This window comes from Bactrocera tryoni, chromosome 2 (genome assembly GCF_016617805.1).
Source record: "Bactrocera tryoni isolate S06 chromosome 2, CSIRO_BtryS06_freeze2, whole genome shotgun sequence".
In the NCBI taxonomy this organism is placed as follows: Eukaryota; Metazoa; Arthropoda; class Insecta; order Diptera; family Tephritidae; genus Bactrocera; species Bactrocera tryoni.
The window spans coordinates 55,122,161-55,146,486 of record NC_052500.1 but is presented as its reverse complement, the minus strand read 5'-3'; the positions used below and the strand labels follow the sequence as shown (position 1 = coordinate 55,146,486).

Sequence of the window (24,326 nt, the reverse complement as noted above, 5' to 3'; positions counted from 1 at the left end):
TGGACTTCCTCCCACCCTGAAAGTCTATCGGAACTTGCGAAAATGGATGTAGGTTTATCGAACCTAATACATATATTTAGTATTTATTGTAAAAGAAACTCACATTTGCTGTTCGTACTGGAGCTTGTCCATAAGGTGTGTCTTGGGTTTGCGTCTATCCTAATGTGATGTCTTTTCCTTTATTGACATGCATTATTTTCTTGAGTTTGTCAGGTGGCATGTCCCCTGCGATGTACTGAGAACCTTGGGTGGTACCCTCTGTTATTACTGCTGTACCTACTGGTGTACTTTGGCTGATACATCGTTTCCTGACTAGCAAGAATGTTGTCCTTAACGGATTTCGTTATAGGTATTATATACATACATGTGTAATATCTGCCGAACGTCTAATGTTTGTATTAATTATCTTCAAAGTACATTTGTGAATGAAATCCCAAGATTTGCAAGGCGTATACAGACTTCTGTTTATACAGGGTATATTAAGTTTTTTTGTACAGTGCATATTAAGTATTTCACCAAGTTTATAACAATGCAGAAGAAAACTTCGGAGCCCCTATAAAAAATGCCAAAGCTAATGCAAAGCTGTTAGCTGGGTTAGAATTGATTGTTGTTGGCAATTTAATCTTTTTCTGAATGTCTAAATTAATGTAGGTTAGTAGGCCTAAGCTTTACCTTTTTAAAAATTTTCGTAGAAGAGCCTAATGAATTTTTACACGACAACTGGGCCATCTATAAACTAAGTCATTGAACATTAAATTGGTAGTATGCTTCGATGTCTTTCTTTTCTACACCTTAAACTTAATTTATTTGCAATTGTAATTTTTATAAGCGAATCCTAATATACAATAAGTATACTATAGACAATTCAAAAGAAGAAATCTAAAAACTACTAAATTAAAAGAAGACCTACATTAGTTTGCACATACAAATACGAAGGTCGCTACGGTATAGCAACTAAAATCATTGGATAATCGATCTTATTTCATTAATGCACATTTTTGTAGGCTGAGTGTAATACCACATGTTTTTTACTTAAAATATTGTATTTTAACCCCAGTTCAGATCTACAGTTTTTTATGTGCGTAAAGTTTATTTCATATTAAGAGGAAAATTTAAGTTTTTTTATAGGACATGTTAGTTAATAGCTTAATTTACAAAACAGCCATTAGATAATACAAAGACCTTGCATCATGTTAATCAATTGTCCGTAAATATGCACCTAGGCCTTTAGGCTATTGTGAAATCACCGGTATTAAAATCCATTACTTTATAATGTCCTCGCTTAACCGTCTTCTGCCCACTCTTCTCTGGAAGGGAAGGGCGCATAGGTTTGTAAAAATATTTGCTAAACCATATCCGAGGTTGTCGACTGCTGATAAATATCACAGTTTCAGAACGAAAGCTGCTAAGATTTTAGTTGAGGGTAGTTTGAGGAGCAACCTCAGTACAACAGTTTTCATGTAAAAAGTCGTATTATGGTTAGGGGTACAAAAGGGATACATCAAGATTTCATGCGACCCATACCCTGAAATATCCCAGTATAGGACGGAGCTTACGGATACTTGGCGCCATTCTTAAGAAGACGTAGCGGGGCCTATGCGCGTACCTACTTCCCCCAGCACTGGTCGTCCATGTTATGAGCCAGAACAACAACATTATTAAAGGATCAAAGGCGTCCGGATCTCCTGGGAAAACCCGTAGGGAATAGTTGTCCCGTGAACAGTCAGTATAAACACTGCAGCTTAGCTTGGTCTAAGGACAAAGGCTGGCACTAACTGTGGAGGTAAAGCCAAGCTTCAGGAAGACAACAATACCAATGGTGGTTTAATTACCAGGCTTTACACTTTTGAAACATTAATTATTATTGTTATGATACATAGGGGTTAACTTTTAATTATTGTAATTATAAACATGATTTAAATAAATGCTTACAAACTCAAATATATTTGTTTTTATATTTTTCTTAAAACTAAGATTACTATTTTGTAAAATGGTCTATGAAAAAAAATTATTAAATTTTTTACATAAATAAATTTTCTAAATGACAATGTCAATGCTGATGGCGATGATATTGATATAATGGAGATTTAAAACGAATATTCAAATATCATGTAATCAGCCAATTCTCGGCGCTCACTCAGCTCAGCTCACGGGTGGCGAATTTTTCTAAAACTGAGCGTGGCTATATGATGCTTATGTTGGTTAGTGCGAAAAGTTTTTTTGTATTTCGTCAATAGATGTTGCAGTCATATATCTCCAGTGCTAACAATCACAGGGTGCCATATCATATAGTGTTGGAAAGCTGAGATTCGGGGAAGTTAAAAAAGGTGTTCAAAAATGAGTGAAAATAATGAAGAAATTCGCTAAGTTTTAAAATTTTTGTATAAAAAAGGGAAGTATGCTACGAAAGTCACCAATGAAACTTTTGAAGTTTACGGAGATGATGCTGTATCATTTTGTGTAGCACAACAATATTTCACTCGCTTCCGTTCTGGAAATTTCGATGTGAAAGATTCACCCCGCTCTGGTCGACCTATCGTTGAAAAGGTCGATGAAATAATGGAAAAGACTAAGAAACTTAAAATTCATCATCAAACGGCTTTGAACCATTTAAAAAAGGCTGGCTACAAAAAGAAGCTCGATGTTAGGGTACCACATAAATTGTCCGTGAAAAATTGAATGAACCTAGTTAACATCTGCGATTCTTTGTTGAAACGAAATGAAATCGAACCGTTTCTGAAGCGAATGGTAACAGGAGACGAAAAGTGGATGAAATACGATAACAATGTGCAATAAAGATCATGGTCCAAGCGTGATGCAACTCAACAAATGGTCGCAAAGCCAGATTTGACGCCTCCAAAGGTTATACTGAGTGTTTGGTGGGACTCGGCACTGGGAGCGCTTGATTGGGAAGTTTTGATGCAATGCAGAACTCCCTTAATGGAGTAAAGTTGGTTTCAAAAGAAGCCTGTGAAAATTACTTGTAGCAGTTTTTGCCGAGAAACCAGAAAAGTTTTGAACTGATGGAATAAAGTCTCTGGCGGAAAAATGGCAAAAAGTGGTCGAATAAAATAATACATATGTATTTGGTTCATTAAAGTTCATTATATATAAAAAAAATAAGTTGAAATTTGATAAGAAATACGAAAAGACTTTTTCGACTACCCAATGTTTGTCCGTGCGTGTTCATATACAAAGGCAATAAGCAAACAAATTTTTAAGCCCATCTGAACAACAAATGTTATGCTGAAACCAAAACTGGAAGAGAAATGCTCTGTGCCCAAAAAGGTGACATTGTATTTATTTTGAAAATTCTTTATTTATTCTTCTTTCTTCTGTGGTCACTTTCCGGGATGGCCTTCAGTTCCGTCTTCGCTGCGGCTTGAATCTCCTCTATCGTATAAAAACGGTGTCCTCGGATCGGTCAGATCAGGTGAATACGGTGGTTGCGGAACGATATGGATTGAGTTTTTGGCGAAATGATCACGAATTACGAGGGCAGTATGGGATGGTGCATTATCGTGGAGTAAAAACCAAGAATTGTCTTTCCACAATTCCGGCCTTTTTAGGCGGATAGCATTACGCAAACGACGCATAACGTTCAAATAATATTCCTTGTTGACTGTTTGACCGGTTGGAAGGAATTCATAATGCACAACACCACGATAATCGAAGAAAACAGTCAACGTGACCTTGATTTTTGAGCGAATTTGGCTCGATCTTTTGGTCTCGGCTCTCTTTTGGCACGATATTCGCTCGATTGATCGGTTGTTTCGGGGTCGTAAGCATAGATCCAAGTCTCATCTCCGGTTATAGTGCGTTTCATGATATCCTGGTAGTCGGAAAGCATCGTTTCACACACTTCAACGCGACGCCTTTTTTCCAAAAAACTCAATGTTTTCGGTACCAGTCGAGATTTGACGCGCTTGAGGCCCAAAACATTCTTCAAAATGGTATTGGCTGAGCCTTTCGATATGCCAACTTCATCAGCAAGGTCTCTAATTGTTAATCGACGGTTTTTCAATACCAAATCTTTGATTTGTTGAACGTGAGCTTCGTCGATTGAGGTTGATGGTCGCCCAGGACGCTCTTCGTCTTCGACACGTTCACGGCCGGCTTGGAACTCACTATACCACTTGTAAACATTTTTTTTAGACATAGCCTTATCAGCAAAGGCTTGCTGCACCATCCTCAACGTATCCGCAGCAGAAAATTGATTCCGTAAACAAAATTGAATGCAAATTCTTTGCTCAACAAATTTCGACATCGCAAAAAACGAAAAACTCATTTTTAGCAGCTCACAAAACGACACTAATGAATATTTTGACATGAAATTTGACATAAATGTGACTGACAGTACTACCAAATCCAAATCCTTCGACACGCGCAGTTTAAATTCAAATGTCACCTTATTTTTTGGGCACAGAATGTTAGAGCGGATCAATTTTCTTTTCTAAAAAATTTAATAATTTAATAACTACATATATGTTTTGCCTACTGGTGAGCCTAAATACACAGTACCTATTCTATTGAATTGAAGTGTTAAAGAATGTGCAAGCTGATGCTGGACTGATTTGCGAGGTTTTGTATAAGGATTCGTCAGACAAGAATCTTCAGAATCGACGTCAGTTTCGAACTATATATGGATTACGGTTTTGAATCCTCTTGTTATTAGCCTGATAGATGTACACTCCAAACATATCGGCACGTAAAAGTTTCTTACAACAGTATTACTACTTTCCTAGTACTAACTACATACATCAGTATCAATCAAGTAAAACCACAAACACATAACTGAATCTGTGAGTGTCACCTACATCTAATCTTCCACACAAGCACATTATTGCCTCCTTGGTATCAACATAGACTCAAACTCAACGGGCTGTGCAACTTTGCCGTTACCGTCAGCACTGTCACATTCAACACTCACGCTGTATTTTCCTTGCCTTTTTGTTCCTGATTCTCTGACGAAATAGTGTCATCATCAGCAACATCGTCTTCATCAGCAGTATCATTGTTGATGTCAATGTAATCTCCAAACCCCTTTGCTTGAAACAAATTAGGTAAGAAGCAGGGGACAAAGGAGTCTAAAATTATAGTATTGGTGCAGTGGGACAACTCAGGAAGTCAGCTGAGCAGAGCGTTTACCGTTTCATATGCCTTTGCAATTTCCACAGTAGTAATTATATCTTCTTGGTTTTATTTATTTTATATATATATTTTATATATATATTTTCGCCTCCATCTCTACAAAACCAATAGCAAAGACGTGTGAGTTATTTGACTTTTTTGTTTCCCGACTTATGTTGGCATGCAGAGAAGGGTAGCGATAAAGTTATATGTTTCCGTTTGACGTTTGTTGTTATGCTCATGTAACATATTAGTTAGGGTAGAATCATTTTATTAATATGTTTCAACCAAAAGCTATTCATTTAAACTCAAGAGTAATGCTAAGAAGCATTTCGACGACTGTCAACGTCAACTGATTCCTAGCTTCTCAAACTTCCTGAACGTACTATATATAACTTGTGGTAGAATGTTCAAGAAATTAAAAGTGCGATATATAAAATGTTTTACAACGGTATCAACATCGGGTTGGATCGGTCAGAAACTACAAAAACTTTCGTTTAAAGGGAAAGAAGACTGATCAAGTGCGGTTTCACTACATCATATTTAGATACGACGATCAATAAGATTGTAGCAATAAGTCATATATCTGAATAAGATTCCATACAATTTATAGATTAAAAGCATCGAAGCTCCTTGGTTGAGTATACGTTTTAAAGAGCGGCATGTCAAAGGAATTTATAGCAGTCATGGAAGAAGCTTAATATATATGCATGTATATGAAGTCCAAACGGTTTATCTGTTAATATAATGATTCGCCAAAATCCTGGATAAATTCTCTCATACTCTACGGTTATAGAGGGCAAATCCTTCAAAACCATTACTTTCAAGTTCGAAAAATATGATAAATAATATCGATACTCACATTTACAAATACAGAAAATTTTCTTAAATTATGTTCAAAACAAAGATTTTTTACTGAATTATTTTGAAGTTACATAAATATATATTGGTAGTCGAAAGTCTTTTCTTATTTCTAAACAAACTTGAACTTATTATACTCTCGCAACAAAGTTGCTAAGGAGAGTATTATAGTTTTGTTCACATAACGGTTGTTTGTAAGTCCTAAAACTAAAAGAGTCAGATATAGGGTTATATATACCAAAGTGATCAGGGTGACGAGTAGAGTTGAAATCCGGGTGTCTGTCTGTCCGTGCAAGCTGTAACTTGAGTAAAAATTAAGATATCATGATGAAACTTGGTACACGTATTTCTTGGCTCCATAAGAAGATTAAAATCGTCCCACTTCACCGCCCACAAAATGGCGAAAACCGAAAACCTATAAAGTGTCATAACTAAGCCATAAATAAAGATATTAAAGTGAAATTTGACACAAAAAATCGCATTAGGGAGGGGCATATGTGGACGTAAGTTTTTTGGTTAAGTGGGAGTGGTCCCGCCCCCTACTAAGTTTTTTGTACATATCTTGGAAACTACTATAGCTATGTCAACCAAACATTATAGAGTCGTTTCTTTCAGGCATTTCCATATATGTACAGTTCAAAAATGGAAGAAATCGGATAATAACCACGCCCACCTCCCAAACAAAGTTTATGTTGAAAATCACTAAAAGTGCGTTAACCGACTAATAAAAAACGTCAGAAACACTAAATTTTACGGAAGAAATGGCAGAAGGAAGCTGCACCCAGGCTTCTTTTAAAAATTGAAAATGGGCGTGGCTCCGCCCACTTATGGACCAAAAACCATATCTCGGGAACTACTAATCTAATTAATTTTACAGCAAAATAAAAAAAATATGTAAATGACGGATAATGAAATCTCGATTATCACTTTATCACGCGAGAGTATAAAATGTTCGGTGACACCCGAACTTAGCCCTTCCTTACTTGTTTTTTTTATATTTATAATTAACTTTAGTGAACCAAATATGTACTATTTTGGTCGCCTACTTTTTGACATTTTTCCGCTAGACATATTATTAAATCAGTGTAAAACTTTTCTGGTTTCCCGACGAAAAACTGCGATAAGTAATAAGGGAATTCTGCATTGAACGAAACAAATGATAGGTCGATGGTGCAAAGTCAAGACTATATACTGGATACAAAAACTTCCCAGCCAAGCTCTCCCAGTTTTGGCCTAGCCTGATAGGAGATGAATCCGTTTCTGTTGATCATAGCCCTTCGAGCCGTCAATCCTGGCTTTGCAATCAGTTGTTGAGCTTCACCGCGCTTGGAGCATGATCTTGTTTTCACATTCTTGTCGTATTTGATCCACGTTTCGTCTTCTGTTACCATTCGCTTCAGAAACGGTTCGATTTTATTTCGTTTCAACAAATAATCGCAGATGTTAATTCGGCCCATTAAATTTTTCACGGACAATTCATGTGGTACCCAAGCATCGAGCTTCTTTTTGTAGCCAGCCTTTTTTAAATGGTTTAAACCCGTTTGATGTTGAATGTTAAGTTCCTTAGCAATGTCGTATCTGCATATGTGACGGTCTTGGTCAATCTTTTCCATAATTTCATCGACCTTTTCAACGATAGGTCGACCAGAGCGAGGTACATGTTTCACATCGAAATTTCCAGAACGGAAGGGAGCGAACCATTGTTGTGCTACACGTACTAATATAGCATCGTCTTCGTAAACTTCACAAATTTCACAGGTGGCTTATGTGGCATTTTTTCCTTTTTTATACAAAAATTTCAAAATAAAGCGAATTTCTTCATTATATTCATTCATTTTTGAATAGCTGTAACTTTTATTCCACATCCCTGAATTAAATTTTTTTGACTAAATGAATCGTGAAATCTGACCTTTCCGACACTATATGACATGACACAATGTGATTGGCACCATTGGAGATATACGACTGCAACGACATCTATTGACAAAATACGAAAAGACGTTTTCGACTACTCAAATGTATGTACATAGGTATATGAATTCCAAGCCATTTAACTGTTAACATAATGGTTCGCCCAATTCTAGAATCAATTCATTCATGCTATACGTTTATGTTGGGCAATTCTTGCACGTTAATATACCCTTATTTTCAAGTTCGATTAGGTAAATGATAAATAATATCGATACACACATTTAAAATTACTGGACAGTTTCCTAATTATTATGATGTAAATAAAGATTTTTATACTAAATTATACTTACATACTTAACAGATTAAATATATTACAAATAATGTTGAGGTTCGGCCCGAAATGCCGATATTTCAACTAAAGTTAACTTGATCTTAAGATTTATTTTAGGTAATAAATACATAATGTTCCGTAAATATTCTACTCTTGAAATCTGAAGAACGTTATCTTTCAAGTTCTTACTCTGAGCGGACAAGATTACTTCTTTTTTTATTGGTAATATGTACACTGTCGGATTTTTTAAAGTAAAGCGTTTCTAACAACAACTTCTTTCAAATTGGTATGCTGAATTGATTGAAATTTTACTTCGTAAAGATACTTCGAATTTTCAATTATAGAACTTGCTAGAATCTCTTAGATGAAAAATGAGAACAAGAAGATTAACAGCCAAGCCCAACACCACCTTAAATGAAAAATAATTGTGATTGTTTATTCAGATTATGGTCTAGAGTGATTGCCAGTCATATTCAGGAATTTTAAGATAAACATTTGGATTAACGTTTTAGGTGCTTAAATTCAGAAGAAAATAATTTACTTCGCAGACATCAATCGCGATTTGCATTGAAAGAGATGAACATGAATTGTTTCGTAGCCAACCCCTTCAAGTCGAGTTCAGCTGATTATAAATGCAGTAATGTTGGAATTCGCTCGAGTTTTGCACCACCTTATATAGTATTCCTTTACAACACATGCGATACCTTATATGGTCTCTGTGAAACATCCTGCATGTGTTGCAAGTAGCACTGTTGCAGAACGTCGAAGCTTTATTAAGTTTGTTCCCTGAAATTTCCTGTTTGCTCGTGCGACTTTTAGGCCGTTAGCATAAGCGGAGTTGGAGTTAAAAATGTAAGGGTGTAATTATTTGAATGTGTCTGTGACTAGACCTGCAACGTGCACGGGAATTGCAGAACGATTTGTAAAAGATGCACTTGAACGCATTGCGGTTTACTGTTAGCCTGTTTCTCCAACAAATGTGGGCGATGAATCTTTATAACGGGTGTTTTTTCAGGCGTTTGGTTTTCAATTATGTGATACTTTTTCGTAGGTGGTCTTTTCGACAGCTCATTTTTCTATTGCTATTTAAAAATGAACAGACTTATTTCGGAACAATGATTGGAAATTGTGAACATTTTTTACCAAAATGATATTTCGGTTATCGTACTACGCCCAATATTAAGACGACATAATTGAACAGCGGAATCGTTATTCTGAGCTACTATGAATCGGTTTCACACCATGTTTATAGTAGTGCTCTCTAGCACCGAAGACGCTACTGTTGTTGCGGAGCAAAAAACCAACCCGAATGAGTCCGCGCGCAATATCAAGACCATTTTATGGAACATTTTATTTATTTTGAAAATTTAATTGCAAATCCTTATCTTTATAATATAGCTAGCTCTCGGCCATAACATTTAATTATATGCATTTTATTTCTTCTTGAAAAAACACATCTCTAAAAAAGACACTCTTTATCAATTTGTTGCCACCAACCCCCGTCATCTCATAACATTGCCGCTAACAAACACTTATCCAGACATTTTTCCAATCTAACAAACAAGTAAGCAAAGCAACGACGTTGTGGAGGAAAGACAAACCCTTGCCAATTCCGAGAACTGTTTGCTCGGGCTTCTAAAAGGTCTTTCTGGAACAAAAGCGGCAACGGCAGCGCCTACATGTCTGTTAATACTATAAAGAACTCGGCAAAAGTGTTCTGCTGGTAAGATAGATTTTCCAAAGAGCTAAGACAAACTGTCTGAGACATTGTGCGCGGCACTGCTGCTAATACTTGAAAGCCAAGCGACAGTAAAACAAAGTATATAAAAGGGTTTTAGGAAGCGATGGGGGTAAGAAAATGTGGAAATAGAAGAAATATTTGCGAAAAAAAAGATAAATATCTAGGTGGCTTGGGCATGATTGCAGTCTGGTTTCTAAGTATTGCTGCAGCTGTCCGGCTTGAAGTGCTTCTCGGTTATCTACTGTTAGCATCAGCAATCATCGCATTTAACGATCATTTTTAGGACACAGAAATAAAATCTTTGAATACTAATAGTTTTATCTTATTGCCATCTCATAACTGTATATGCACATATAAACAATGTGACAAATGAATATGTAACCTGGTGCTTCATATTTATTTATTCCTTCTTCGTTATATTTATTTTTTGTTTTTGTTCTTTCAGATGCTTCCAACTACTTTGACATCCAAGGACCTAATTTCTCGCATGAACCGCCATCGTGCATTGAATTCACCAACAATGCTGGCAGCATTGCCGATTGCATAGCGCATGATAATCCACCGGTGAATGTCGAATGGCTAGACAAGGACAATAATCCCATCACCTTGATATCAAAGGTAAGATTTATTCTGTCTAAGACAGCGGTTATAATTAGGCGTGCAAAAGTTCCGTGCAATTTCCGTTATAACAGCTTTCTTTATATACATTGAATAAAATAAATATCGCGGGTGGATCGAAGTTAAGAGGGAGGGTAGGATGTTAAATCTTCTATTGGGAACTCTCCAATCTAGGTGTTCTGCAATTGTAGGTGTTCTGAGTGGAAAACATCCAGTAGCTTTACACGCGGTACTGCTAAATATTTTATCGTACGCTCTTTATCAGAGCTCCCACTCCAGGAAGGCGAAGTGGAAACTTGTAGTTACTTTCTCCTCTTTTGCTTTTGTCAAACTAAAATTGAAATATCTCAGTAGACACACCTTTTGCTGGTCGTTTGGACTGATATTAACGCTTTAAAAAATGTGTGATAAGATCAAGACACTTCGTCGATCTATGAAGATAACACGATCCGTTTTTTGTAGCTTATGAGTAGCACAAAGGACGAACATCAAGTGAGATTCATTATTTAAGATTAATCCTACGATCTCATCTAACCTAACCGCGGCGACTTCCTAACTTCAGCACCATGAAATAAAAAAAAGGTCTATGAAACGGACTGACTTAACACTGGAAAGTGTAAATCCAATATCTTGAACATATTTTAATGACTGAAGACTGAATAATAATTCTTTAGAAAAAATTTACGCAAACCGCAAGGCACAATCAGGTTTCACGAGGCAACTAGTGTTATAAGCTGTTGAATAAAAGATATGTTGTTTTATTATATGGTCGATTAAATCGATTAAATCGTTTTATGTCGATCTTGGATATTTGTGTCAACATTAACCTAACCAAATATTTGTAGAGATCTGTTTGCATCTCAAACTTATTCTCAGCTGAAAATGTGACTTTTGAGCCGAATTCTCGACATTTGCGGGAAATTTTGCTTTTTTTTTAATTCCAAGAAAAGTGCGGCTGAGGACCCGTCCACGCTCTACTGAGGCTGACACATACATAGATAATGCTATTACTCGACTAGTACCATCTATATGATTTCTATTAGGTATTAAAAAATATAGAATTTTTGTAAAGCAACTTGTGTTAGTTTACAAAAAAATGGATAATAAAATTAAGTATTGCTTTTTGAGGGAATAAGGGAAAATACTTTTGGACCGTTTGTATGCAATAAAGCCTTAAATTTACAAAAAAAACGGCGGAAGCAAAATTGTAGACCTAACATATGTAGTTTAAAGGTATCTGTTACTTTGACTTTCCAGGTATTGTTTTTTTCAAAGACTTTATTTAGACAGAAGATCCATCGACCAGTTTGTTTTATTAGGCTAGGCAAAGTTTCAGAAATACATATACTATTCGTAAAGCGCTTAGTCTGAAAGTAATAATAGCTTTAGTTATTTTAAATTCTCTTCTATGAATCTTGGTCATCAACAGCCTACTGAAAAAATCGTGGCTGCAAGGTTATTGCCTATACAGTCGATGTATGTATTACTTATGGTGAAAGGAAGGCTATCGTAACTAATTTGAGGGCTGAAAGTTTCCTCGCTATTATCCATTAGCGATTCTAATCTTGATCTCTCCAGCTGATTCACATTGTAATAAAAGTATTATGGGTGTCAAGCCATATTTTACACTCTAACGATCAAATGAGAATGGATCGGGGCTCTCTTCATCTCTTGTGTACAACTACTTGATAGTTGGACTTCACGGAAACTTGATCAGCACAGGGCAACCATAGGATCAGGCGCAATTGTAAGATTCCTATGGCTCAAGATCGATCTTCCTATTTGTGAGGTTCTAGCTGGTAATTGTCCTAGCGGCATACATTCTGCAAGGTCTTACCTGACGCGATCTGCACAAGTTCTACGCAGCGAGGTAAAAACATTTCAACACTTTCTTCTTGATTGTTCCGCGTTCGCGTGATCAAGGGCATAATCACTTGGAAACACACTATCAGATATCCTAATGAACTAATTAGAATTGAAGTTTAACGTCTGAGCAAATGTTTTATTGGCCATCAGATCTCTGCTGACTTGTAAATCGGAGATCTGTTTTTATGGCTTCCCAAATGGTTACATATAGTAGTCCAAGTGCAATCTCTGGATTACCAAACGAACCTTACCTTAGTTATATATACAAATATATATATTTATTTATGATTCCGGTCACACGTAAGAATTCTAGCGATCTCAAGCAATCTTGGGAAACAAAGCCAAACTACAAGAATAGTAACTACTTTTTCATTTATCGAAGCAACTTTAAATGTCTTGCATACAAAATCGGCATTCTTCAATTGAATTTATAAAAATAACAATAACTTAGAAATAAGTAAGTATGTACGCATAACAGTGGAAGGAATGCATTTTGCTAACAAAAACTTTATTGCTGTTGTTAACTTAAATCCTGTGCACCTTTTAATGCAAAAAAATTATAACGAAATTTAAAAACTTCGAACAAAGTCTCTGGCAGGCGCAAGCACTAACACTAAACCGGATACATGAGTCGCAGCCCAAACAATGCATGGTATTTACTCTACACGTACAAAAAGCGAAACAACTGCAACCAACATAAAAATTCAAATACAAAGCAGTAGCAACAGAATGACAATAAAAGCAACAATAACTAACGGTCAACATGAAGGAAGCGCGGGGAGTTGAGTCGCGCGGCCAGAGTCAGTTTCGAACAAATTCAATCAATACCACTTGAACCAAACTTCAGCCACAGGCGACTCGTCAGAGTTATTTCGAAGTTGCACGGAAGGTACGGACTGTTGATTGGCGGGTGGAATCGAGCGAGTGTCGTTAAATATAACAGTGAGACAGGCTGGCGTAGTCGGCAAGTAGACAAATACTGCGAAATGGATGTTGTTGGTCAGGAAGATTAACGGACGGTCAGACAATGCAGCTATTTCGCATTTTATTTCGCACAACAACTACTCTAGAAACGTCGAGTACGACAGCTGCTGTTTTTGCTACTGTAGTAGGAGCAACAATGTGGCATTGACAATGCGCTCAGCAGTGTCGAGTCTTGGGTGTCGTCGGCTATGCGGGAGTCCTTGAAACTACCCCCTAAAAGTGGGTATGTGTGCGTGCGTATATTTTAATCTTCTGATTGTCTTTGTTCTCTTACTGGGATCCATCTCACCCCTTTGACGCACTTATCATTATGATAAGTCATGGATTTCCAAATATCCGTACTTTCGGTGGTAATTGTTTTGAAGTACCGTAACAACGCTCTCTCTACCGCTTGCAAAATACGTTATTACGCCCCTTTATCAATTTTAGGATTAAAAGTTTTGCCTTATTATCAATTTCCATTACACAAAATCAAGTGTTTGATGCCTTGTCTTTTCAAAAACGAATGTAAGTGCAAAGCGACGATACGATTAAAAGCAACATCAGGATAGCATAAGGTTGCATTTTAAAAGTAGTAGATCATGGTGTTGCCACAGTACTCCCCTCCTAGTGAGTCGTTGGAGGTGTGATGAAAGCTGGCTTCAAGCGGTCAACAGAAACTTTGGTTTTGCCTTCGTTAACCTCAACTATGAAATATTTCGGTGTGCGCTGGACGACCTTGTATGGACCTCGGTACGGTGGTGACAACGATGGTTTAACAGAATCATCTCGAATGAAGACGTGCTCGCATGTCTTGAGGCCACTGTGAACAAATGGTGTCTTTGTAGTGTGCCAGGCTGTATCTACAGGGCGAATATCCTGCATAATGCGCCGTAACTCTCGCACGGTTTCTGATTCGTTGGCTGGTCCACGCTGCTCGATGAAGAAGTCCGAAGGAAGTCGTAGCGGTGTACCATACACCAGCTCTGCGGGCGTACAGCCAATGTCGACTTTGAAGGCAGAGCGAAGACCTAGCAGGATAAGCGGCAGATATGTTGTCCATTGGTCTACCTTGTGGCAGAGTATGGCAGATTTAAGTGTTCGATGCCATCATTCTACAAGTCCGTTACCTTGTGGGTGGTACGGAGTTGTCCTCAAGTGCGACACGCCGAGCCATTGGAGTAGCTGCTGAAACAGGGCGCTTTCAAATTGTCGGCCGAGGTCCGACGTAATATCCGAAGGCACTCCAAAGCGTGCGATCCAGCCGTTTAACAAAGCCTTAGCCACGATCGGTGCTGTCATGTTCGGAACAGGGAATGCCTCTGGCCATCGGGTAAAGCGGTCGATCACAGTTAGGCAGTACCTGTTGCCCTCCGACAGTGGAAACGGTCCAACGATGTCGATGTGCAAGTGTCCAAAACGTTGGTTGGGCATGCTTCGACGTTGCAGAATACTCGAATTGTGTCGGATGACCTTGTTTCGCTGACATAGTAAGCAAGTTTTTGCATAAGCCCTGCTGTCACGTTGAATTCCTGGCCACACGAATCGCTCCACCATCAGCCTGACGGTGGCTCGTGTGCCAGGGTGTGATAGGTTGTGCGTAGATTGCAGAAACACTTGACGAAATTTCGATGTTACAAAGGGACGAAATCGACCTGTAGACACATCACAAACCACTTTCTTGATGCTGAAAGGTAATGGAAAACTTTTAAGTTTCAGTGAATGATGAACTTTACCGGATAAGTATGACTGCAATTCGTTATCTTTTTGTTGATCATCCGCAAGTGCATCGTAATTGATAGTAGCAGCCGTGATTGACTGTATCCGCGAAAGTAAATCGGCTGCGACATTCTCTTCCCCTTTAACATGCCGAATATCAGTTGTGATTTGAGAAATGAAGTCCAACTGTCTGACTTGGCGATCTGATGCTTTGTGTAACTGCTGACGAAACGCGAAAGTAAGCGGCTTGTGGTCGGTATACACATGGCAGAGTCGACCTTCCACCATGTAACGAAAGTAGCGCATAGCCAAGTAGAGTGCGGTGAGTTCGCGATCGTAGGTACTGTAGCGTGTTTCTGCTAGAGAGAATTTGCGCGAAAAAAAATCCCAGAGGTTGGAGGTGCCCGTTGACTACTTGATTTAAAACTGCCCCAGCTGCGAAGTCGGATGCGTCTATCCAAAGCGACAGCTCTGCGTTGGGTAGAGGGTGTGCTAGAACAGCGCAGTTCGCAAGTTGGTTTTTGCAGGCCTCAAAATGGCGTACGGTGTCTTCTGTCCAAATGAGGTTGCGATTATCGTTTTTCTTGTTGCCGGGCACCATCGCAAAAAGAGAGCTTTGATGCTGTAACGCATTGGGCAAAAATCTGCGGTAGAAGTTAAGTGTGGCGAGAAAGCGTTTAAGCTCCTTTGCTACAGTAGGTAGCTTAAAGTGTGTTATCGCTTCGACGCGGCTGCGGAGCGGGCTTATACCATCCTTGGTGATCGAATTACCACGGAACTTCAATTCCGTAACGCCATTCGGAGATGTTCCTGGTGCTCTTCAGTTGATTTGGATGCGATAGAAACGTCGTCTAAATACGTAAATGCGAAGTCCAATCCTCTAAACACCTCATTGATTAGTAGCTGAAAGGTTAGTGCGGCGTTCCGCAAACCGGAGGTCATATGGGTAAATTCAAATAACCCGAAGGGTGTCGTAATTGCTGTTTTACAGATGTCATCAGGGTGTATTGGCACCTGGTGGAAGGCTTATTGCAGATCAATTTTAGAAAAGATTGTCTTGCCTGCTAAACCGTTGAGAAATCTTGCAGAAATGGTAGCGGATAGCAGTCTGGAATGGTGATAGCGTTTAATGCCCTATAGTCGCCGCAGGATCTCCATGATCCGTCAGCTTTCCGAACGAGGTGGAGCGGGCTCGCCCAGCTGCCTTTTGAAGGGCGACAAATGTCGAGGTTGATTAGTAATTCGAACTCGGCGCGTGCAGCGGCGAGCTTCTCCGGTGATAGACGTCGTGGCCTGGCAGAAACAGGTTGACCGGTGGTAGTGATTTGATGAACTATGGAAGCGTTTGTTCGACTGCCTGGCGCTGGTGGACACGTGAGTTCTAAAAATTCCTTCAGAATACCTGAGAATTTTTGCGAAGCGTTGATTGTTGAGATTTTCGAAAATTGGCCTTGCGTTATTATACACGGTGATTTAAGCGTTGTTGTGCGATCGACAAGACGCTGGCCTTGCAAATCGACAATCAGGCCATAGTACCCAAGAAAATCGGCACCAAGAATGGCTTGCGATACGTCTGCGACAATAAAATTCCAGAGGAATTCCCTCCGCAGGTTAAGATTAAGTTTAAGCATGACTTCACCGTAACTGGATACGGTGGAGCCATTCGCGGCAAACAGGAGTGTTGATGATGGGTGAGCATGAGCTAATTTGGTTGACTTGGGTATGACAGAGACATCTGCACCTGATTCTATGAGAAATTTCATTTTTGCTGATGTATCGTAGATGCAGAGTCGATAGCTCCTTTGTATATCAGGGTATTTTGCCAGAGCCCTGATATTGGATTAACTCCGCCCACCTACTCGACGTTTTGAGGCGGCGACTGTGTGAATGTACACGGCTGTCAGACGCCTGTGCTTGTTTTTTTGAATTTAATATGGTTTCAGCTTTCAAGCACATTACACTGAGCGTGCCTCTTCTGCTGCTGTGTAAAGGCGCGAAGATCCTAGAGCGCTGTTGTGTGCGGCTATTGCGCATGAATTGATTGACTTGCTTTGTTAAAGCGGGACTTCAGCGAAGATTCGACCACTCATCTGAAACAGACGGTTCGGTGCTAACGCATCGGAAATCTGGTTACCAACTTTCATCTCTCAAGCACTCTGAGATGGAATCCGCGATTTTTATCTTCTCACCGATAGGAGCGTTTGTAGCGATAATGGCCGCCTGAGCGTACGGCGGTAAACGACTAACCCACAGATCGTGCAGAATGCTCTCGCTGAGTGCGGGTCCAGCAGTGCGTCGCATCTCATGGTACAACTCGCTGGGTCTACGATCGCCCAGCGGTAGCTCCTTTAAGACCCGCTTGGAGGCGGCGCTGCTGGCTTTCGGTGAAAATATCAATAATTTTTCCGCCGAATATACCCGTATTTATCCGTAAGAGGCGTGTCGTCGATAATAGTGCGCATTTCAATTAGTTTTGCCGGAGGCACAATTGCCTGCTAACACAATGTTAAATTTCACTGAATCGTCAAAAACTCGCGAGGCTTCAAACCAGAAACCTAGCGAATAAAAATATGCCTCGATGTTATCCTCTGACATCGAGGGCAGCGGAAGTCTGGGCGAAACGTTTTGGGTTGAAATATGCTCGACACCGCTGCTTCCACCTGAAACGGCCATGCTATCATTCATCATGTCACTGGAATCCGGGAAATCGATGATCTAAGCTGCACCGTTCACGCCTTTGCACGTGCACGTTATGAAAAAGGAAGATGGCACAGGATCGCGATCGCGTTGAGCACTGGAGTACTGGATGAACTAAGGCGTTGACTCCTTCAGGTGATGGATTACGTTGAACACCGGATTAATCTGGGCGCTGAATTACCTCTGGTGCTAGATCACGTCGGGGTCACCAATTAAAGGCTTTTACAATGTAGTGATCCTTACTCGTTGACGGGTTTTTACAGAAGAAAGCATAAACTCAAAGCTGCAGTGTTTGATGCCTTGCCTTTTCAAAAACGAATGTAAGTGCAAAGCGACGATACGATTAAAGGCAACATCAGGATAGCATACGGTTGCATTTTAAAAGTAGTAGATCATGGTGTTGCCACATATACTATGTATAAAAAGTGGTGGTCTCGTAATTAGAAAAGACTTTGCTGCATATAGAGAACAGAACATCCTTGGCCTCAGGCGCCAGAAGTTGTATTTCGCCGCTGGCATGCTATGAAAGTGGTCCGACATCAACCGATCCAACAAGTACAACTTTCTTTCTGCGTATCAAACTGTAAATAACACGTGTTCGGAAGGTATAAATATAACCAATATAATTTAATAATAAAAATTAATCCAAAAATACTTTTTCTCTCAGAAATAAAATTTTTTTCATAAAAAATCGTTTACAAAGTTTCTCTAAAGTTTTGTGGCTTAGGATAAGTTTTTCTCACATTTAATATTAATTAACTTTGCTTAAAATTAAAATCCGTTTTCCAGTGCAAATAAAATTACAAACCCTAAAGAGCATCTCATACACTTCAAAATTCATAAAAACCGCAAAAAAAAGTCGAAAAAGGTTTGAAGAAAGGCAGCTTAAACACTACGCTCAAATGTATGAAAATAATTATGGATGTATGAATTTTCACAGTGCAAATTTTCGCCAGCCACAATCCACCTGCTATCTAACAGTCGTTCAGTTTGTATTTATATAATTTATATTTTCGCGTTATTATCTCGTGCTTTTTCATTCACTGCTGCTCATTTAGTAGGTATTTTGCGGCAGTACTTTATAAATACGCAGTAGAGTGAAACCCGACAAGGGGCCACGTTGCTAATGTTTGCTTTTATTGCGTTATCAAGTGAAGTGAAAGGTTCAATTATGATTTAGTGAAAATGCGACAAAAGACAGTAGTTAGTAAGCAGATACACTTGTTTGCCTGTAAATGTAAATAAATGAAGTAAATAACAAACGATGGAGATTGGCTAGGACGAAGGTCTAGGTCACTGTCAGATAACTGTAAGTTTACTACAGAAAGAAATTTTCAAAGTCAAATCAAAGAAATCAACGTTGGGAAAATTTTAAGAAAAACATTAAAATAATATTTTTAAAGTTTATAATACAACTTTCTTTGTCCAGAATTTTTACTTCACAAAAAAAGCAATCATTTAAAACTAAAAGAAGGGCTTTTGGTGTAACCACACATTTCACACTGCAACTAGCAAGGATCAAAAGCCGGTTTTTGGATAAAACTTTATACAAGGATATATTATTTTCAAAGAAATATTTCCCCTAATTTCTATAATATATCTCATAGGTAGACCCCATATATTTTTGGCAGAAAGTCCCAGTTATACGCACTGGGTTTATGTTTTGGCGTTTGTATACTGGAAAGTCAAAGAAACAGATAGAATTTTTGAATGGAAAGTAGGCGTGGATTTGGTCTGATTTTGCCTATTTTTGACACTGCAAAGTAGGCATTCCAGGGTTATGTTATTTATCGAATCGAAATCCCGAGGTATGGAGTTTCATCTAAATTGGTGGTCACGCCAGTTGCTCAATTTTGACAACTGAAAAAGTATTATACTCTGTAGCAAAATGTTGCAAGAATAGCAACATGAATCACAAAACACCTATAAAGTAATTTAACTAAACATTAAAGTAAGATTCAAATCTCTAACATGGCGCAGATGATCGCAGTCAAAGTACGAAATCCGATTAAAATCATGTCCACTTTCGATATAGCTAAATTTTAAGTTCCATCTGATTCTTTCATTTTCCAAAATATAAATCAAGCTCCAATGAATGTATCAGGATAAAACTTTCCACGAATAGTGCCCTAGTGATATTATATCTGTTGACCAAAAATTGTCAAACCCCCAGATAGCGAATATATGGTCCTGTCCCTATCGGCTTGAACTTTTAATATTAATTAATTCTCCCTATAATATTATGCCCTATATGTTAAATACCATGCAGAATCGGATCAATACAATCCCCTTCTTTTATTATAAAGTTTTGTCAAGGCCTGAAAATAAGTCCCTGTCTTTCGTTATCAAGTTACAAGAGTATAAAATGTTCGGTTACACCCGAACCTAACACTTCCTTAATTCAAAAATGTTTATTAATTAATATACAAAATTGATATTCAATTACATAAAAAATTTGATGTGATCGGTCGACCGTCTGGTTGCACTGACCTTATTTATTTATACAAAATAACATCGCATAGTTGCATCTTTGTCACAAAATAAATTGCATATAAAAATAAACTGCTGTTTTGCGATAATGCCATTTTGCGAAACTTGCAAAAAATGCCACAAATGTGCATCATTAAATGGTAACACTATTAATTTCAAGTCTTGATAAATGTGGATAATTTATAAATACACTTATGTACATACATATATTTGAAATATATATTTATATATAAAAATTATGTGTCACGTTGTTTATCCGCGATGTACTCCTAAACTACTGAACCGATTTTAGCAAAATTTACCACACTGTTTGCAGTTTTAAGCAACTTAGAAGACAGGATAATCAAAATAATTCATAACTAAGGAATACAGGGAAAGCTGTATTAAATGGACGCTATATTAACCGGACAACTCTAATAACCGAACAGAAAGTCTGGTTCTTCAGTATCTGTAGATTTCATTGTATATATTTCTAAAAATACGCATGTATTCACAATCCCCCAAAAAAATATAATACAGTTAAACTTCCATAACTCGAACTCTTGAATTAGCAATAGATGTGAAATCGCATATACATTCTGTACCATAACCTCAAAGTTTTCTTGTGTATTATGGTGATTCGAGTTAAGAAAGTTCAACTGTAATTAGTAAATTTTCAGTAAAATTCCAAATCTTAAGGGCCATATTCTCAACGTTTGGTTTGGTAAAGTTTCATTTGTCAGGGTTAAGTTCTGGTGGAACTTAAATCCAAGGTTCCTTTCTCTCGGTAAAGAACCAGTTTTTAACTAGGAAATGACCGATGCTGTTAGCCCAATTTCGATCGTTATTTTTTCCATTGACATTTGTTTGTGAACATATTCCAAAGAAACCCTTCAAGTACAATTCCCTGGATTCTCTATAATCAAAAACGTTTTTGCCTCTTTATCTGGGTTTATGAATAATAGAACAAAATATATACTACAGCAACGCGTGTCCGGATCGACTAGTTTATAATATGTATATAGTTTACAAAACTATCACTTCATAATTGCTTACCATTGTTCAGAAATCTGAAAAAATTGGCCTAGAATGAAAGAACACTCAATATATTTCGTATAATTAAATTATGTTATTGTTGCAACTTTATAAAAAATTAATAAAATAAAAATATTGAAAATTAATACAATATACATATTATAACATACTCATCGTTTGAAAAGCCATAGCATAACAATGTAAAAGTACATACATACATACATATATGCTCTGCTCGGAATTTTGTTAGGTAAAAAACTATAGCTGTAGCAATAGCCAAAAATGAAGTGCTGTGCTAGCTCTGGCGTAGCGGTAGCAAAAAATTGGGAGCGGTGTAGATCAGAGCTAATAAAAATTTTAATGTGCTACAGCTACACTTGCACCAAACAGAGCAGAGCACATACTTTTACATTGTTATGCTATGGCTCCCGACAAAGTGAGATCGGTAGCTATAGCATTGCAGTAATTATAGAAATTTTGCTGCTACGGAGTAGTAAATGAAAACCCTCAATATACCATACTCAATGGTTACTAATTTTTTCAATATATGTGACCTGGTCTACGAAAAGGGGGCTTAGGTGTCAAAAAAAAGGAGAACAATTAATGAGATAACGAGAAACTGACGATTATTTTTAACAGCTTTTCCCAGAAAACTAGTTTTCGCACGTTAGCCCCCTTTTCGTAGACCAGGTCACATATTTTTATTAAAATCTATTATTATACAGTTAATAAATATGTTAATGTCGTTAAGGCTAGATGAAGATTTCACAGTCAATTTCTCCAAGTTTTCATGGGCAAAATTCATATCAACGCTCTAATTGTCTTTTGTTATAAGCTTAGTTACATATAATAAAATAACGAAAAATGAAGCAGTCAAACTATAACAAAGAAGGAACTGGGCTTAGCAATTATTTTGTCGCACTCAATTAGCTTAAGTGAACCGCTTAGCAGGCTATAAAGCGCTTACAAATTGTATAAAGGCAACAGGTAAAGATATTCTTCACATAGGCACTCACATATATGTATACAGTAGCGGACAAAAAAAACGGGACACTTAGTTGTAGTGACTTTAAATCGATGCAGTGTTAACAAATCAAACTTTATTATAAAAGTAAGTATTTATTTGAGCAAGTACATTATTCAGCTACAATAAAACGCTTTTATTTATATCCTGAGTATACACACGGCTGCAAATAAAATGAAATGTGGAAAAAGTCCAAAACTGACTGAAGTTGATAAAGCCACAATTTTGGCTTTGCGATCGCAAAACTTGAGTATACGAGAAATTAGTGGTAAAATAAATTTTAACAAAACTACTGTCAGTGCTTTCCTTCAGAAATATGCGAAGACTAAGTCTTTAAAACGCAAAACGGGTTCCGGACGCCCGAAGAAGACAACTACCAAGGATGACCACCATATTAAACGAATTAGTATTCAGAACAGATGTAAAACAGCTAAAAACATCAGAAGCGAAGCTCAGGAATTAAACGGAACCGAAATCAGTACGCGAACAATACGACGTCGCCTCCAAGAAGCCGAACTAACTGCCTGTTGACCTGGCAAAAAACCACTATTAACGGTAAAAATGCGACGAAACGCCTTCAATGTGCGAAACTACACAAAAAGTCATACTTTCATATGAGTCCAAAATTAATGTTAATGTTAATTAAGAATAGTTGGTGAACGTTACAATAGTGAGTGTGTCAAACGTACCGTCATGCAGGGAGGAGTCGGATGATTTGGGATGTTTTTCCTATCATGGTGTTGGACACTTGGCCTTGATTCATGGAAATGTTAACGCCATTAAATACCAACAGATCTTACAGGAAAATCTGGTCCCTTCAATTGAAGAGCGCATTTCCTATATGGACAACATACATTTTCAGGATGAAACTTAGACAATTTAAAAATATTTAAATTATTTTTTTAATGAAGTTAGCAAAGAAATTTCTGATACTTCATTATTGGCTGTTGTTGTTATAGGAGATACCTAAGTATTCTTCAGTATGTAGTAAGTAAATAGCTTCAGATCTAGTTAGATTTGGAATTCGATAAATGACTTATCGCTGGAGATATATCTGCATATATTAATACATGTAAGTACATGAAGTTAGAGATACACCTTTTGGTTTCGAATTAAAAAAAAACACAGAAATGTAAACAACGTTACTAGTTAGTTTCTCTTCTCTTTTTATAGTTGAAGAAGAAATAACTCAAATTATTGTCTGCTTTATTTTTCTAATATCTCAACTTTTTCTCTATCTTTTACAGTTATGGAACGAAAACTATTTTCCTCGACTATTTAAGTCATTTAAAGGTGACTAATTATATAAGAAGTGGCCGTCTCATCCACAAACTTAACGAAGGCGACAATTTGGCGGTGGCGGTCTGTGGCAATAAAGTTGGTTTGCAAAATTCGCAAAGATAAAATAACTTTATGATGAACTGGTCTCTCTAAGTTCATTTTTTGTAGTTTGTAACGGAAGAAATAAAATGTATAAATTTAAATACAAGTGTTGATTAGTTTTTACTCATTAAGTAAATCAGTAAGATCTACATGATATGTATATCCAAAAGATGCTTGAAAGTTAGACGCTTCGGAAAAGGGAAATTGAAGATTGCTTATGATCAACGATAGGTATACCATTCCAAATATTAATGAAATTCTGGAAAATGAAACCGGTTAAAAGAAAACCCGATTCTGCTGCTCTAAAGAATTTATTGAGTTTTAAAAACATTGTTCGACTTAAAAATGCACCAGAAACCTTTGAGAGAAAAGAAAATACTGTTTTGGATTGCATGATTTTTGACGGGTTTTAGGGGATAGATTCCATGGTTTAAACGATGCGGTTGTAGCTTCTAGAACGATATTGTATTAACACGAAGATTCGCCAGACAGGGCTGTCTTAGATTGAGCAAAACAAATATAAAGAATACAACAGGGCTATGCGTATGTTTGGATCAATTACAGAAGAAGCATTAAAA

General features: G+C 37.6%; 1 protein-coding gene across 1 annotated transcript in view; it reads left to right on the top strand.

Moving 5' to 3' along the window:
- LOC120768764 (Down syndrome cell adhesion molecule-like protein Dscam2) overlaps nucleotides 1-13,877 on the top strand; it is a 31,799-nt gene extending 17,922 nt beyond the window's left edge. Inside the window, exons 3-4 of the mRNA XM_040095531.1 lie at nucleotides 10,420-10,592; nucleotides 13,872-13,877. Of these exons, the coding sequence (XP_039951465.1) occupies nucleotides 10,420-10,592; nucleotides 13,872-13,877 (179 nt within the window). The remainder of the gene's footprint in view (nucleotides 1-10,419; nucleotides 10,593-13,871) is intronic.
- Nucleotides 13,878-24,326: the final 10,449 nt, after the last annotated feature.